The 19610-nt window shown below is 31.8% G+C and overlaps 1 protein-coding gene across 4 annotated transcripts in view; it reads right to left on the minus strand.

The window, feature by feature from the left end:
• The window catches only part of RAB11FIP3 (RAB11 family interacting protein 3), a 147117-nt gene that overhangs the window by 25402 nt on the left and 102105 nt on the right, over nucleotides 1-19610 (minus strand). For 2 of the 4 annotated variants that reach the window (XM_074279806.1, XM_074279808.1), the window contains 3 exons: nucleotides 16278-16451; nucleotides 6104-6139; nucleotides 3662-3755 (listed from right to left, as the gene is read on the minus strand). In XM_074279806.1, the coding sequence (XP_074135907.1) occupies nucleotides 3662-3755; nucleotides 6104-6139; nucleotides 16278-16451 (304 nt within the window). Of the gene's footprint in view, nucleotides 1-3661; nucleotides 3756-6103; nucleotides 6140-10731; nucleotides 10867-16277; nucleotides 16452-19610 lie in introns of all 4 variants that reach the window. The other 2 variants (XM_074279805.1, XM_074279807.1) reach the window with 2 other exon arrangements.

Below are 19610 nucleotides of genomic sequence, written 5' to 3' on the forward strand. Positions count from 1 at the left end.
TTCCTCACTTAGGTTACTGCATTAATTCATTTAAGACATATTATGTTCCTCTGACCTTCTTCACCTTCTTTTTCCTTCTCCAACTTCTTCATATATATGAATGTACCCCAATTAGTTCAGTCATTCCCCAGTTGATAAAAGCGTCTGTTTTGTTTCTAAAACTTTTCTGCCACATAAGGACTGTTATGAATATTAACTTCTCTTAGCCTGTTTATTAATCTATACAATGGAAATAATAATAGTTACTATCTCACAATGTGATTGCAAATATAAAATGAGAGATTATATGCAAAGCGCTTTGCAAACTTTAAAGCAATATGTTGTTATTATTACTATTTCTATTATTAGGATTATTATTGTATACAAGACTTTCTTTCAGGCTTTGATCTCCTTAGGGCTCTTTTTTTCCTCCCCTAGAAGGATCTCTGGATCAAAGGATATGGACATTTTTAGTTTTTGTTTTTTTTTAAGCTTAATTCCACATTTCTTTACACATAATGTCATATCAATTGACAACCCTACTAGACCCAATTCACAACTCTATCACAATGTATCAATTATATTAATCTAATATCAGCATATAACTACAGTGTATCTTTCACAATCCCAATAAGAATGATTATTTTCATCTTTTATCATTTTTGCAAATCTGAGGAGAGATAAAACATCAGAATTATTTTCATTTTCATTTCTCTTATTCCAGTGAGACCTCTATGACAAAACTCTTTTTGAGTTAAGATTTTAGATCTATTTATACTGACTTTATGTAATATAATTGGTCTATAAAAGGGTTATAAACCCCTTTAAACTGATAAATATTAAATTATGCAGGAAAATTAGTACTGTGTATCTAGGAATGAATTCATATAATGTTTCCTTTCTCCTCTATTTTCCTTCCTTCACTTGAGAATCTAGCATCAAAGGGGGCTTTTAAGAGATAGATGGTCCATGGAGCAGCATGCTAAAAAGTATCTAACAATGGGCTCTCTGGAAGGAAAAAAAAAAGTATGCATGACACACTCTTAAGTTTAACAATCAAACCCTGAGTAGTAATTTAATAATCAAATCTTACATACTGGCTATATCTACCAGTCAAAGGGAAGCTATGCCCTCCCAAGGCAGTCCATTCTATTTCTGAATTGTTCTGTTAGATTTTTCTTTTTTCACATGAACTGGTTTTAAGCCACCTCTTCCCCACCTCAACTTGTCCAGCTGAAGCTTCAATCCAAGTAAAGGACTATACTTTTCCTATGAATAGGCATTGTTTCATTTATTGTATTTGTATCTAGCAGAGTGCCTGGTCAGAGTAGGTAATTAATAAATGCTCATTAATGAACTGAATGATTATCCTATTAAGTTCCATTTTGTTAGTTTCAATTCACTATTTCAAGATGACAAAATATTTTTGAATATCAAATCTGTTACATAATATAAAACCTATATTCTTAATCCTATCTGTCAAGGTTTCAGATGGTTTTAATGTAATCTATAAACCTGATAAGCTCATTATCTCTTCCTCCTAAAATGACAAACAGAACAAGGCTAAGGAAAGAGCTCTGCTTCAGTTCTCTCATTATCCTTCAAAAACAAATATTTCTTTTTTACATAATGGTTATAATTTCCTTCTTATTGCACTACTGAAAAATGTGACAACATAATTATTAAGAATGCAGAGCATTGCAGAGCAATTATTAAGTTTCATTAACCATTATAAGTTATTTGATTTTTAAAAAAAGGTAACATAAATGGGAATATTGGAAAAACACTTAAATTAAGGTTTGTTAAGTACTTAAAATACAAGAGTAATATTTTATCTATGCTTAATTTTTAAAATGTAATATTGCAAAATCAGAACAGTATGTTGACACTCTGTACTACTAAAAACAGAAAGTTACTAAAGCATATTTTAAATAATTACCTTTAAAGAGAAACATTGTACTGTAGATCATTGCAATGTGATGGTACAAAGGACACTGAACAGTGAGTGAGATGCCCTGGTTCCAACTCTGGCTCTACTATTAACTAGTTGTACAATCTTGCTCAAATCACTTCATGACTTTGAATTGTACTTCATTAAAAAATATAAGGCCTGGTCTAGATGAGAGGTGTCCAACTCAAAAAAAAGATATCTCTGCAGTCCAAGTTTGATAACTGTGGACTGGATGAACTTTGGGATACTTTCCAGCTCTAACAAAGCCAGTGTTCCTTCCACCATATCTTGCTTCCTTTTTAATAACTATGATCAGCTACACTTAAAAATGGGCATTTTGAGGGGAGGCATAAGTACTTTTGGGGAAGAGGACCCTAGTGGAAGGCACATTTGAGTGAAGCACAGGAGTAGCAAGTTCACAGCAATCAGAAAATAAGTAGAAAGCACTGGACTCCTGAATTTGGGGTGTGTGTGTGCGTGTGTGTGTGTGCACGCACACATGTGTATGTGCGTACATACAAGGGCACTGAGAGATACCAAAGTTAAGTCATCATCTTCAAGCTTTAATTTGCTTAGGGTTTTAAACTAAACTGTGAACATAATAAAATAGCTCACATTTATATGTAACGTTTTAAGGCTAGCAAAGTGAATTACATATATCTCAATGGATCCTCACAACAACTCTGTGAAACAGATGCTATTATTATTCTAATTTTACAAAGAAAGAAAGTGAGGTTCAGAAATGCTAAAAGATTTGTGGCATCAGTAAGTAAGGAGACTTGAATTATCTGTAAAAAGCTCTAGTCCTATTGCTCTCTTTCTCTCTCAAAGACCCAGAGGCCTACAGGATGGGGAGAAGCTCTCTTAATTTAATGTCCTGATAAAAAGTCAGTCTGCTTGTAGTATCAAGACATTTAGAGCTAGAAAAGATTCTATAACATCTAGTTGAATCCTACAGCAGTTCAGTGACTTGTCTAAAGTCACAGACTGTGTGGCTTCATAACTCGCCCCACTTCCTGGAATCCAACCCTCTAGGCTCAGCCTGCCCCAGTCTGCTCCTGGCTCCTGCTGCCCTTGCTACTGAGCTTCCTCTCTGCCTCTTTTCTATCACAGGAAAGCTGAATGCTTGATGAAAAAGACAAGAACTCAGTGAGACTTTGAAGGAATATATCATATTAAATCGTGTACTACGAACACACATGCCTCAAGATAATGTGGGTTGTGAGTGCACCATCCTAAAGCATCACCCCATTTGTTCAGCCACATCTGATTCTTGGTGACCAAGTCCATGGGGTTTATTTGGCAAAGGTACCGGAGTGGTTTACTATTTACTTCCCCAGAGCATTCCCATTTTACAGATGAGGAACCAAGGCAAATAGGGATTAAGTGATTTGCCCAGAGTAACGTTGTTGGCAAATGTCTGAGGTCAAATTTGAACTCAGATCTTCCTGACTCCAGGCTTGATGCTATCTATTGCACCCCCTGCTGCCCCTATTATTCCCTATATACTTTCTTACTATTTACTAAATACCTGTCTGAAAGGTATATATGGACAGAAGTAGATAAACTGAGAATAATGTCACAGTGTTTCAATGAAATTAGGTATTAAGCCTTAAATTATGAGATAACAGAGCATGCAATTTCTATGAACATAAACATTTCAAGTTTTACTCTGGTTTCTCTCAGATGCTGGTCTTCTGATGAAAACAAATGCCCAGGTGAAGTAATTACCTTGTCAGCAATGTCCTCATCTGTACAGTCCATAGGATCCCTAGAAGGTTCTTCCATAGCCTCAACAGTCAGGGTCCCCGTCTGATGGAGATGTCTATAATAAGAAAAAAACAAACCAAACCAAAGGAAATACTTGCTCATTAGAAAGAAGGAAAATACAGATGCTACTTGAATAAATAGCTTCTTAAGCATTAGAATTCCCTAGTTATTATTAAATGGAGAAAAAACCAGATAGGGGTTATTTCCAAGAATTTTTCCAGCTCATTCAGAGATGAAGCATTTTCTTGTCACTAAACTCTTTCCTCAAAGTGTATAAAAGAGAAAATGAACTTTCTCACTAACATATCATTCTCTACAACCTTTCTAGCAACCTTTGGAATAAGAAGTTCTTATTCCTCCAACTTGTTCTGTCAGGTTGATGGGATAAAAGAACTTTGTGCTCAGGTGTAATTAAAAAAAAATAACATGCATTTTATATTATGAAATACTTTCTTACTCCTCCAACTAGTAAAATATTAATTTAAGCTTATGATACTTTGTACACAACCTTATCATTTAAATTTATCCTTAATATATTTGTCAAGTTGCCTATTTGAAAAAGTAGTATTTATACCTCAGTAGGGATGCCAAAGAAAGGTTACCAATTTTACAAAACAGTTGTATTTACACAAAGCTATGGTCATGTAATGTATGAGATAGTATAATCTATCAGGAAAATTCTGGAATTGTGATGGACTTTGGCTGCAATTTTTTTCTTTAGGATTTACTTGGATAAAGTTGTTTATCAAGTTTACAATTACTTGGTGGTGTTGGATTTTTTTTTTTTAATCCAATCTATGTTCTGGTCCCTAGGGATCAGAGAGGACAAAGGAAAAAGAACCTTAAATTTATAATTGTTTTACTGAAAATTACATCAAGCAATTTTTCTTTTTTTAAATTAATATTCTTGAAAATAAAAAATATACCTCTGATCTTTGATATATGCAATAAGAACTTTTATTCTTTTATTCAAATATTTATTTATTCTTCATCTACAACTGGGAAGCAGTGTAGTACAGTAGACTGAATTCTACCTTCATCATGTACTCTGAATTAGTTTCTCCATAAATAAATCATAAATGGATCATCTAGGCCCTGGTTATTTCTTTATACTACTAACCATATTTTTACTGATTTACTAACATCTCTTTCACAAGAGGTAGAGAATAAAACTTAAATAACTATTCTTCAAATTTACTATTTGTGGACATTTCAGGTGAAAAGGAGTCACTGGTAGGTAGTAACAGGGAAAGAGAAAAGATTGAAAATATGGACAAAATAAAGTTTTCAGATAGTCTTCAAATATCAGTTCTTTCTACTATTTTTTATTGTCTCTTATACCCACAAAAAAGTTTCCTATTTACTTCAAAACTTGTTCTTAAAAGTAAGAATTTAGTTTTTGATGTTATTCAACTAACTGATTTAAATGAAACACATGGTTTGAATAATCACCTCTAAACTGAGTAAATATCTTAGGAATGCTGAAGAAATGTTGACATCCAAATGAAATTACTCTCAACATGAAAATCTATGATTATTTGTTTCTATGTTAGTATAACTACCCTAAATTCCAGGAAATTTCCCTGGAGAGGTTATTAGAAAGGTGATACCTAATTTTAAAAAATTCTAATGATATTAATTTGAAAATTAAAATGATATATAGTCTCAATAGTACAATGATAGAGTTAAAAAAAAAAAAAAAAAAAAAGAAAAAAAAACAGTTGTTCCTGCTGTATGTTATGGTAAGGAGAGTCTATGTAGATCTTATTGTTCATTATGAAGTAAAATTAAATCAAACATAATAGACCATGGCAGATAGTCAAAGGAAAGAAACACCATTAAGCCACATTCTAAACTGGCTAAGAATTTTTACTGAGGTTTTCTATAGTATCCAAGAAGTAAACTAGAAATAGGACAGGTATAGTAGTCCTGGAGGGGCAAATGATCCTGAGATTAATATAAGCCAAGAATGGAATGTTATGTTATTCTATCATCAAGATTTCAGTCCTTTTTTTTTCTATATAGCTCTTGGTACAAAGGTAGCAAACCTAAAATTTCAATTCTTTAGACTGCTATGTTGAATTCTAAGAAAATTGGGGGTAAATGTTATTGTTACCATTTTATTTGAGAAAATATCTTATAAGTTTTCTATAAATGGGTATGCACATATAACTAAAGATTAATTCAAATTTAAACAGACACTATTTAGAAATATCTTTCAAAAGTTTTTCCAAATTAAACTAAAAAAGAAAAAATTAAAAAATTTTAAATCCTTTTCAGTTTCCTGGTGGTCAGGGGTGAGAAATGAAATTTTTTTTTTTTAAAGGAGAAATTATGCTCTTTAAGTAACAATGAGTTTTAGGGAAAACTTTTCTTTGAAAATGAAATAAAGTATTTGCTTACCTTGCTACCTTCTTACTGGAGAGTCGTTTATTTGGACTGTGAATGAACAAAAACAACAGGAAAACAGAGTCAGGAAAACTGACAGAGAAAAGCAAAAGGAAACAGGAAATTCAGACTAGAGAGATATAAGGATAGGGGCACATCCTTAGCAAATGGTGAAAACACAAGCATGCACACTCAGCTTGCTTTTCAATAACTGTATCCATGCAAAGTCCTAGGCTAGGCCCCCTTTTACATGAAAGCATAAAAAACCCTTTTAAATAAAGTCCTCCGAGATTTCTACAGTTATCACAAGCATTAATGGCTGGGTAATTTTCGTTCTGAAACAGATCTTTACCCAAAATAGCAATAACAAGACCAAGTTAGGACAAGTAAGGCTACTGGCTGTACTAATTCACCTGATAAAATATTCAAATAATACTTAGCTTAAAGGAAAATAGATAATCAGAATGGATAACAACACATAGTATTAAAAATAAAAAGATGAACCATGACTGGAGTGTTATGTTTCAAATAATTTATCAATTTAAAAGAATTTGTTTTAGTCTAACTTAACCACTGGTTTTTCACAGTAAGTTGGGATAACTCTATGGTGGTTTTCTAATTGCTATTCATTTTTGCTATTTAGAATATAGAAAACATACCAACATAATTTTGCATTTAAAACAGCTAATTATCAACTAAAGACCATTACCCATCTACTCAAACCAAATGATTTTATGTATCAGGGAGGGTTTTCTTTTTCACCTTAACATGAAAGAGGCTATCAACATTTTAAAACTTACCTTTCCCACATGGCTGGTGTTTCTTCTTTTGCCATTTAACTATAATATTCTTCTAAATATCTTATAATATTCTAAATATCTTAATAACTAACAACACTTATTATAAGTCTAGTAATTTGCTGATAGTTTTTAATTCTGGTATTGTGAAAAGTATGTGATCTCTAATAACTAGAAAGATGAAAATAATGATTATTGATATTAAGAAGTTGGCACTTATGAAATTCATTTACATGAACAAAAAGACCTACACACAATCCCATATAATTTTTGGCTTAATTATTTAAGATATAATATTGATATTTATTTAATAAATTATTGGTACTTATTTAATAATCAATAATTATTTAAGATATAACCTATGTAAAGATCAAGTCACAAATTAATTTACGGAACTTACTTTTATGTCACCTTTAAAAACTTATATGCCAATTTTTCTACCAGCCTGCCTTTCCACCTTTCTTCTGACTAGCAGCTATTCTCCCTAAATATAACATCAAAAATACAAATGTAATTAACTAATCACTACACTTCAATAAATTGGTTGCCATCCCATTAAAAGTTTTTATTATTTAAAGCTGCAATCCTAAGTATATTATCACTTTTAAAATTGAGTGAAATAAAATATTGCTGCAAAGTATCAATAAGATGAATAGAATTTATAGTTATTTTTTGAATTTATGTCCAGTGTTAGAATAGAGCTTAAATATTCTACAATAGAATTAAGACTAAATTATACTTCTTTACAAAATTCATTGAAATGGAATTCTGGACTAGGACAATCATTTATTGCCTTCAAACTTTTATTAAGCATCTATTCTACATGCAATGTTATTATCCTAGGTATTGAGGAAAAAGTTATTTTTTAAGTATCTTTTCCTTGTTTGTTGGAAATTATAATACAATATTGTTTAAAATATCTTAATCTTGACTATGTATTTGCTGGCAAAATGCATGATTTCTAATATTTTATTTTGAATAGATCATTAACCTATTCTCATGAATTAAAAAGATGTGGTTGAAAAGAGTTCTAATGCAAGTTAAGTAAAATTAATTTGTAAATCAACTTATATTAAATTAACCCAATTTACTTCTTATAAAGCTATGTCTTTATTGTTCTCAGAGTTCTGTTCTGTTCTTCTCAGAGTTTGGCAAAGCTATTTTAAAATGATTGAGTATTGTATACTTGAAAACAAATGTTATAATGGTGTTCATAACTATCTTACAAGCTAAGACTCTAATTTTATTCCAATTGTAGTAGAGAAAAATTATTAAAAAACTTTAGGTTTTGCCAGAATAGAATTTCAACTTCAAATTCGTAAGAATGCTGCTTTTATTTTCAAAGGCAACAGACATACCTACATTAGAAATTACTAAACAGTATCCAGCATTGTGGTCTACATGCAGTAGGAACATATTTGATGACTAAAACAAATTATTAATTTTGTCTTTAAACCAACTGTTCCAGCTTCTATTTTCTTGATTCTCTGGGTGAACTTCTATCTTTTTGCTAAGTCAGTTCATCACAGTCATAGCATGATTAACTAGGTCACTTTACCATGAGTAGCATGGCACAATGAACTTCAGATTTGGAGGACCTGATTTCCATTCTTGTCTCTGATACTCACTAGTTATGGGACTCTAAGAAAATCAATTAATCTCCTTATCTAGAAAATGGGAGTAATAGCAACACTTAAAAACAGTTGTTGTGAGAGTCAAATGAAATAAAGTATGTAAAGCATTCTGCCAACTTCTAAGTGTTATAAAAATATAATATTATTATAACCTTATACCTATCATTATTATTATATTATTATAACATCTATTAATATTATTATTATTAATATTATAACCTAAGTAAGGTTCATGCTCTTTTCTGCCATCTATTTCTTTAATAGGTACTTGTGCTCAGTGGATCAGATTCCTATTCTTTATGTTTCAGGTTTCCACAAATTTCAAATCCTGTTGTCCATGCATATGTACTACTCCTGTGGCCCATATAACCAGCAGAATCACTAAGGGTTTTCTGATGAAATGTCAAACTCACAGAACTGTTGACACTGGAAAAAAACATCTAATCTCAGCCTCTCATTTTATAGGTATTCCCCAAATAATGTTCATCAATAATACTATTAGAATACTATAGATACCTTCTACTACTACTTTCCCAATTTTTGATGCTGTATCTTTATGACAAGTCGGTCAGAACTGCACCTGGAACCCAAATATCGTGATTCCCCATCCTTTGCTCATGATTCCTCAACCACTGCTCATCTCATTATGTAATCCATTATCTCTATCCTCCATTGGCCTGGCCTGTTTCTCTCCCCAAAAAAGATTTACTTTATCTATAGATGATTAGTAAAAATATTTCATGAACTTAAATATCCATTCTATCACTACCCCCTATTACCCTACTATAGTTTTTTCAACCCATTAAAAAAAACTTTTCATGACTCTTCCTGTATAAATCATAGTATCAGAGTTAAGACTTTAACCTTTGAAAAAATCCTTAGATGCTATAGGTAAAAGCCAAAGGCTATAAGTAATTAGAAGAAATATATAGGTAGGCTACAATCAGGATTCAAACAGAGTTCTAACACTAAATTTAATTATATCAATTCATTTGCAACTAAAGATCAACAAATGACTCCATTTTTGTCTAACAAAGAACAACCACAAAAAAAGCATGTAGTAAGACAGAAATTGGCAGTGCTTTTCAAAAAAAAGAAAAAGAAAAAGAAAAAATATATATGTATTTTAGAAAACACTTTGAATGAATGCCAACATTTTTATATTCAGCAAGAATTTATCTTTATTTCAGGCTCAGTATACATGAATTGGCTATGCCTGAAGAATATTTAGTGTCATTAGCAGAAATGTTCTTGCACACAAAAAATCTAAACCTAAAATATTAACCACAAACAAGTTTTTTTTTTTTGAAGTTATAAGGTACCTATAAAAGGAAAAGGTCTAAAGAAATCTAACTTGGAGATGTTAAAAACCAGGAAAGTTCTGATTTGAACTAGTCAGGGATCAGAAATGAGAGAAGAAAACAGATAATTTGTAAATGAAAGGGGAAAGTTGAATCTGGTACCACTGATTTGCTGCTGAAACTCAGACTTTTTCTTTTTAAACATAGAGGTTAGAAAACAAAGCTGAATTTTTATGGTAACTGACTAAAGCCAAAAGCAATCTTAGTAAAATCTATTCAAAACAAAATCTAATTTTGAGAACAAATATATTTTGCATGAGTACATTCCCTAGAATTTTTGCTAATAATAATAATGATTAGCATTTATATAGTGCTTTAATGTTTGCATAGAAGTTAAATAAATTAGATTTATAATTATGTTGTATGTTAACTAGCTAGTTATTTAAATGAATCCTATATAAAAATAAGTCCTTTTGTAATATGAAAAATGAAACAATTCAAATAAATGAAATAACTCTATAATTTATCTTCTTTGCAAGTCCAGCTTTGCCTGTATTGGATTTAACTCAGAAGAACCATCCAATAACAATTGTTATCCCCAATAACTGTTTGGGGACATCATGCAAAGTATAATGAAGAAACAAAGAATTCACTGGACACCGAACCAACAACATGCAAAGGTGCTACTCCCGTGGGAAGGGAAGATTCTCATCACCCATTATACTTTTCTCTTTAATAGGAAATTCAAAAATTCAAGTGATACAGTGAGGTCACAGAAGCTGACATTTTGATCTCAATTTAAACAGACTAAGATGAGAAAATTCCAAGTCAGGTGTAAACAACAGACAATGAGCATATATCCCTTTCTCCTTAGAGAAACTAAATACCATGCCACTCACTGAACCAATTACCTATTCATTTCAAGATCATTCAGGCGAGCAGAAAGATCCTCAAGGCGGTTGATTTGTTTGTGGCACTGGCTACAGTAAAATTCAAACGCCTCATCAGTGAGAATGCTGTGCAGTTTCGCAGCAAGTGGGTTGGTACTAGAGAAATCAGAAGTATCAGTTTAGGAGAAGAGTTTGGATGAGTATAGTTTTAGAAATGTGGCTTTCACAAGTTTGTGTCTGAAGATTAGCAATGGAGCAAGTATTGGTTTGTAATAAAAACTACAGCAAATGTTCATTTTTCCCAGTTGGGTTTACATTTAGCTACATTTTTTTCTTAAGCAACTACTTTTTTTGGGGAAAGATAAAATATTCGTATAAGAATGCAGTATATAAAATAGTTGAATAAATAACAAAGGAATTTATTAAAATATCTAATTTTTATAAGTTGTTTAAAATAAAACATTCTGCAGTTCTCCAATGTTATTTTTTAAAAGATATGGAAAGAAATAAAAAGGTAGACATTATATACTCAGCAAGAATTTATCTTTATTTCAGACTCAGTATACATGAATTGACTATGCCTGAAGAATATTTAGCATCATTAGCAGAAATGTTCTTGCACACAAAAATCTGAACCTAAAATATTAACCACAAACAAGTTTTTTTGAAGTTATAACGTGCTTTCAGTTTTCAGTCTGGTGTCCTTAATAGGCATGTGCAACTTCAAGATGAAGAAATCACACTGGAGAATGACATTTTGATAAACATTAAGCATATACTATATGCCAGTCCCTGTGCTAAGAGCTGGGGATACAAAAAGAAGCAAAATACAGTTTTCAAAGAGCTTATAATTTAATGGGAAAACAGATGTGTGTGGGTGTGTGTATACACACACAAAAAACACACATGTATTACATAATACATGTAAATGTATATATAGGTATATACACATATATATGCTATATACCTATACATATGTCTACCCACACTTTCATACTTAAAAAGATCGATCATTTTCCAGTGTCTACATTCTCTCCACTGATGCACATGATCTGCAGTGCCTTTAGTAGACTTAGCAGACTATCTTCATGCATTGTTGTGGCCAAAGCTTCTGAAAAGGCTCTAAACTTAATTGCCTAGTCCTTGGATAAGAGGCACAAACAGGCTTTCAGCTGGTGAGCTCGGCTTGTACTGTCAGGATGGACTGAGAACCCAGTTACCTCCATGTCATAATGAGTCATCAGTATAAAACTTTGATAATATGTAACATAAGGGGCACACACATAAAATAGCAGCAGACACTTGTAAAGGACATATGAAAGCACTTAATTCATTTTTCCTCCTAAGAACCCTGTGAAGTAATAAATAGAATGTAAGATCATCCATAAAGAGCTGATAGGGCCTTAGAAGACCACTGAATTTGACCCCACCCTTCAATTTACTGATGAGGAAACTGAGGTCCAGGGGTGCTAAGTGACTTGGCCAAGCTCATAAAAATAATGTCAACAGTGGGACTTGAACCCATATCTTTTGACTGTAGAAGATCATTCCCACTTAATAGATGAGAAAAACTTTAACAAGGAAGTTAAATAACTTAGGCAAGGTAACACAGCTAGTAAGTGGCTGGGCCAGGAGAGCTGCCATATAAACACATACATATGCATGTAAAGGGATGCATCTTAAGTATGGGATAGAGGAGGTAACAATGTATAGAGAGCTGGTCTTGAAGACACTAAGAACTACATTCCTTCCAGTCCTGTGTGTGACACAGACATTATTGGGGAATGATGTCCAAGTCATTTCTCTATCCAGTGACAACTTTGCTTGTTGGTCTGCCCCACAACAATTAGCCTAAGAAGGAGGCTCATTACTGCATGACTGGCCATAGCAATTAATGAAAACTGTTTGCTAAATCACTGAAGGTTTTCAATCTGCATCAAGGGAAGGAAAACTCACATCAAGGAAATGGATCTTTTGAAGAAATCAAATAATACTTTACAACTAATTTTTAATTAAATTTTTTCCAATCAACGAAAATCTACTTTCTCCTTCCTTTATTAAGAAAGAAAGAAAAAGAAAACCTTTGTTGTAGACATGTAAAGTCAAGCAAAACAAATTCCTGATATTGACCATTTCTAAAAAAAAAAAGTATCTAAATTTGGACTCTGAGTTTACTACTTCTCTGTCAAGAATAAAGTTTAAACACAGAGGTAGCCTGTTTAATCATAAATTCCCTGAAATCAACTTTACAACTATTTCAATAGCTATTGTATAAATCATTAATATTAAAGGCCTACAAAGAATAGTTTTACCAATTAAATTACATTATATTATTAAAAATCAGAATGTTTTATTTCTGGGAATCATATGTTAATTGCCCATGGTTTATTTTTAATTGAACTTTCAATTTTATGGAGCATTCTGGTAAACATTTTTAGTGGACAGTGAGGACTATAATGGAGCTTTTCTGGGTTATCTTCAAACACAATACCTTTTGGAAGCCACGAGTTTAATATAAATAAATGGTTAATATTGAAATATAGTTTGACAAGAGAAGTAATACCTAAATAGGAAAAAAAACACATAAGAGGTAGAGTGAACAAATAGAAATAGGCTATCAAAGTAGCAGCATATTTTACAGCATAGACTTGATCTCCTTAGTCATATAAGCTAAATGAAATTCTATAAATTTTTTTATATACTCAAAATATAAATGTGACAGAAAAGAATAATTTCTCTAAAAGGAAATGCATTGTGGCAACACTATAACAGAAATATGATTTTAGCAGTAAAAAGTGAAAATATTTTTTCAAGCAATATCTCTAAACCACTACACATACAATACAACCTAGGAAAAAATAAGATAAAAACTTATCTTTATATAGATATAGGTATTTCTAAACTAGAATTTACATTTCTCGTTGGTACTTCCAAAAAAGTTAAGTAGAACTTCCACAATAAAAGCAAATTTTTTATCTGGACTAAATTCAGATTTCTTTTTTTTCTTCCCCCCCTGAGGCTGGGGGTAAGTGACTTGCCCAGGGTCACACAGCTAGGAAGTGTTAAGTGTCTGTCTGAGACTGGTGCTCTACCCACTGCGCCACCTAGCTGCCCCCTACAATTCAGATTCTTAATTTGGTTTCATTTTAGAATCATTATATATATATATATATATATATATATATATATATATATATATATATATATATATATATATATATATATATATATATATATATATATATATATATATATATATATATATATATATATATATATATATATATATGTATATATATATATATATATATATATATATCAGCTTGAGTTATGAAAATACTCATTATATTCATTGGGAGGGTGGTCATAACAGGTGCCCATTATATCACAAATAATACTTTCATGAAAAGCAATAGATATATAAATATTTTAAAAGAAAAATAGTAGGTATTTCTTATCAGAAGAGGACAGAGGATGGACTCTCAAAAGTCTAATACAATTATAGATTAGAGCTAATTTTTCTTTCCTTCTCTCAGGATACTGATATCCCTTTTATTTCCAAATATTTCCTTACAATTTCTTTTCCTGGCACTTATGAGCTAACAAGGCCAAGTGAGAAAAGCTTCAATTTTCTTACAAATAATATCATAAATGGAAATAATTAACATTTGCCCTATTAGGAAAAAAATTGCATAAAAATGTGAAGAATAAGCAGAGGAAAAACTTAGACCCTTAGATACGAATTCTTCAATTTATGAATTCTGACAACTCAAGAGTTTTGCACTGAACTCTATAGAAAGCACTATATAGTAAATAATAGAGAAGCAAAACCTAAAACATTTATTCTATTTATGACCTGAAGTAACAGTCCATTTCATTGTCCTACATTTATTTTTGTTTAAAATGATCCTAATTTGATATAACCATGTTAAAATACTTAACACATTTAATCTTATTCTTAGTTAAAATATCTAAACAATGGAGGGGAAATGTCATAGTAGTTTGTTGTGTGGTCTTTAGATTAAAATTTCTTAATGAAGCCTGGTACTCTCAAGACCACAAAACTTTGAAAAAAAGCTTTAATACTGAGAGAAATTCAATAAAGCAATTTTCAAGTTCGTCCCACTTGTAACAAGTAGGAGGAGCTTCCTAACTCCTCATAGTACTAAGTACTCCTTGCTCTGCCACTGACTTGTTTTGTGCAAATCACTTAACTCTTGGTGACACAACTCTCGGAGCAACAAGTGAGATACAAGGACTGAACTTAAAAGCCTAAATAAAGTATTTTTTAAAAGGTGAGTAAACTAATTATTTGCTAAGATGAGATTAATTCCAACTTTGTGAACAGTGAGCTGGAGTGTTTTTATATAGTTTTTTCTAGTCCTACAATTTTTTGGTAGAAACACAATTTTCTATTCGACCATATTTAACAATAATACTAATAATTCTAACATTGCTCTTTCAGAATCCATTTCAAGAGAGCATAAATATAGAAATGGATTACTAGGTAAGTGTATGTTCCCCCAAGCTGAGGGAAAAACAAAAAGTTATCAATAAAAATTAAACAAATTTTTAAACATTAAATAAGTTTCATGAAAAGCCAATAGAACATGATATAAAGCACTGTATTTATTTCAGCTTTTAGACATGGTTCATTTTAGGGCCTAGGAATAATGAAATCTGCCATGCCAAATAGCATTTGTACAAAAATCTTAGGCAGTAATGATTCAAAATCTGACTGTAAAATTTTTAATTTGTTTAAGGCACAAAGTGCTATTATAACCAAAAACACAAAAGGAACAGGGAATTGTAAAGGGAAAACTGATCTTTATGGACATACTATCTATGATCATAACAATTAAGTCAGATATAATTAAACTATTTTCTTCAACTGCAAAGTTAAGAGAGTTTACTATAAATAATAAGAGCTGAGTACATATGATAATTACTTTAAACATGATATGTTAGAACTTATTTGGCAAAAGAAGGTGATTTTTAGCTATATATATGTCTTCAAAGATAGCTGTGTCCATATTATAAAATACGTGTGCATATATATGATATGCAAATATTAACTAAGAACTATGAATCATAAACTTCTGAAGGGTCATTCTTGGAGTACTATAAATATCAGAAATAAACCTCATGGTCAGAAATAATAATAGAAAATTGGAATGGAAGAGTCTATACAATATTATAAAATCCAAAGAATCTTATGAAATCCTTAGACAAAGACAAAAATGGCTCTTTAGCATATAGTTACATAACAAGATTCAAGATCAGAAATTTACAAATACATGGTTTTGTAGCAGTAAAAAAGCTATATTATTATATTTAAGCCTTAAATTTTTGTGTCAATCTGTATATATAACTGGTTAAGTGACCCTTCTGTCATCTTTCACTCAGAGAAGTCACTATGATTCAAAAAAAGACTGAAATTATTCCACATTTAGATCTTTTCTCCCCCTCTCCCTCTTACAAACCAAAAAGGCAAAGGCATCCCTGATGACTAAAGACAACAAAATCAAGGAAATTCAAAAGCAAAAACACTATGTACATGTTTTTACCTGGGAGAAAGAAAGGAACTGCTAAAGCTGGCTTCTCCATTACACAAGTTATCAGAAAACAATTCCGCCTCATTCCCTTCTCCATAATCTTCAAAATGCTCCTCCCCACTAATCACTGTAACGATGGAGTGGTTGTTCAGGTCAGAGCTCAAGGATAGGTCATGTGGGAGGGATCTAAAAGAGCAAAGAGTAAAAAGCAAGGAAGTATTACTGTTCTGACAAGGAGTCTTTTGGAACAAGTTGCTAGAAGAACTTGTACTTCTTAAGACTGAATTTAAAAGATAAGAGAAAATGGCCATTGGTAAGGTCAAGAAACAGATGTGAACTCAGAAAATTCAGGACAAAGGCTTATTAAGAGAAACTTTGTTTTTAAGTGCCCATTTAGTGTGCTTTTCATTCATTGCATCATGTTGTCTAATATAATTATTCCTTTTTTAAAAAATTTTTCCACTTAATATTTTTTTTCCAATTACAGGTAAAGATAGTTTTCAATATTCACTTTTGTAAGATTTTGAGATCCAAATTTTTTTCTCCCTCTCTCCCTTTCTTCCCTCCTCCCCAAGATAGCAAGGAATCTCATATAGGTTATATATGTACAATCATTTCAAATATATGTCCATGTTTGTCATTTGTAAAAGAAAAATCAAAACCAAAGGGGAAAACCATGGGAAAGAAAAGAAAGTGAAAATAACATATTTCAATTCACATTCAGTCTCTAAAGTTCATTTCTATGAATGCAGATGTTTCCATCCCAAATCTATTGGAATTGTTTTAGATCACTATACTGCTGAAAAGTTGTAATAGTTGAACATCCAACAATCTTACTGTTACTGTGTATGATGTTCTCCCGATTCTGTTCACTTTACTTAGTATCAGTTCATAAAAATTTTTCCAGGCTTTTCTAAAATCAGCCTGCTCATCAGGATGATTTAGAACAATATAATTTTTCTAATATATAGAACAATAATATTTCATTACACTGAAATACTGCAACTTATTCAGCCATTGCTCAATTGATAGGCATCCACGCAATAATTACCCTTTATTATCTCTACCAAGTAAAGGTAAGATTTAGGATCTTTGAGGCTCTGTAAATCTACAATATTATCATAAAGCAATCATTCTAACTGAAACAATTTTTAAAAGATCTGACAGAAAACTACAGTGGGTTCATTGTTTGTTCAAGGTAACCAGTGGAAATGACAAAAGGTTACAAATTATGCAATTGTATTATCCACCATCACTGAACATGACTTAAAATGTTTCCATTACCTTTAAAAATGTACTATTAACAACAAATGAAAAGGTTATGTACAATTAATTTCTAATACCTTGAAACTTTTGATTGAATAAAGAAATAATGGATCAGAATATGATCATATTTAAAATGTTATAAACAAAGTATGAGAGAGAAATATTTGACTATCAAACTCAAGGTCTACACCGTTGTGCTGACCTCACTGTTGTAATGCCTCTGAAAACCGGACAGTAAATCAGCTTCATGCCAGGAAATTGCATTGCTTCCATTTGAATTGAAGATTCTGAAGATCACCTTGCAGGATAAGATACCAGACACTGAGGTCCTTCCTCAGACTAAATGGCCAAGCACTCCAACTACTGCAGAGAGCACAACTTCATTGGGCTGGTCAAAGTACCAAATATATGCTTGCCAACCCCCCCCACCCCTACCCCCACCTTATTTTACGGAGAACTCACACAGGACATGCACTCACAAAGGGGTCAGAAAAAGTGATACAAGGATACTTTCAAGGTTTCTCTTTCTTTAGAACTGATTTTATGACATGGGAGACACTGACACAATACTGTCCAGCATAGTGTGCGCTCATCAGAGAAGGTGCTGTAAGCAAAATAGAATTGAATTAGCCCAAAAGAAATGCAAAATGTGTAAGAAAAGAGAAGCTATTCCAAATGTTCATATGGACAATTTGTATCCAACCTGTGGCACAGCATTCCAAGGTAATGCTCTGATCAGCCATAATCCGACACATTGCAACTCAATTCTAATATAGTGAGTGATGTCATTTTGGTCCTCTTTGAGAACAAAGGATAGCAAACTATGGATAAATACTATTATATCTAATAAGGTGCTGTCTTCAATGTTAACAAAAGGACAAAGTACTTCTTTTTAACATCAAAGGTCAGAGAAAAACACCCCACTTAACCATGTTATTTCTTTATCTTAAGATAAAACATATTTTAGAAACATGCTAATTCTTGGAAAAAATTTTCTTTAAAAAATTTTTTTTATTATAGTTTTTTATTTACAAGATATATGCATGGGTAATTTTACAGCCTTGACAGTTGCAAAACTTTCTGTTCCAACTTTTCCCCTCCTTCCCCCACTCCCTCCCCGAGATGACAGATTGACCCAATACATGTTAAATATGTTAAAGTTAAATACAACATATGTATACCTGTCCATACAGCTATTTTGCTGTACAGAAAGAATTGGACTTTGAAATAGTGTATAATTAGCCTGTGAAGGAAATTAAAAAATGCAGGCGGACAAAAATAGAGGGATTGGGAATTCTATGTAGTGGTTCATAGTCATCTCCCAAGAGTTCTTTCGATGGGTGTAACTGGTCCAGTTCATTACTGCTCTATTGGAACTGATTTGTTTCATCTCATTGTTGAAGATGGCTATGTCCATCAGAATTGATCATCATATAGTATTGTTGTTGAAGTATAATGATCTCAGCATCAGTTCACATAAGTCTCTCCAGGCCTTTCTGAAATCCTTCTGCTGATCATTTCTTACAGAACAATAATATTCCACAATATTCATATACCACAATTTATTCAGCCATTCTCCAATTGATGGGCATCCACGTAGTTTCCCAGTTTCTTGCCACTATGAAGAGGGTTGTCACAAACATTCTTGCACATAGAGGTCCCTTTCTTGGAAAGAATTTTTAAAGCATTCCAGTATAAATGAGAATTTAGTAATACAGTGTTTCCCAATATTTTTGCGTGTGAGGACCCTTTTACAAAATTTTCAATTATAAACTAACTACTATGAGAAATAATGAAATAACCACGTAAAATAAAGGATAAATTCTTAGATAAAACTCAACATTCAACATCAAAAGCCTAAATGAATTAATATAGTACAAAAGCAAAAAAAAAAAAAAAAGTGAAAAAGAAAACTGCAGAATAACTATTGTTGTATGGTCATTTCAGTCACTCTTTGTGACTCCACTGGAAAGGTGGAGGTTTCTTGGCAGAGATACTGCTGTGATTTGCCATTTCCTTCTCTACCTCATTTTTTTTTTTTTTAACAGAAGAGGAATTGAGACAAAGAGGGTTAAGGGA

This window comes from Sminthopsis crassicaudata, chromosome 1 (genome assembly GCF_048593235.1).
Source record: "Sminthopsis crassicaudata isolate SCR6 chromosome 1, ASM4859323v1, whole genome shotgun sequence".
Taxonomy (NCBI): Eukaryota; Metazoa; Chordata; class Mammalia; order Dasyuromorphia; family Dasyuridae; genus Sminthopsis; species Sminthopsis crassicaudata.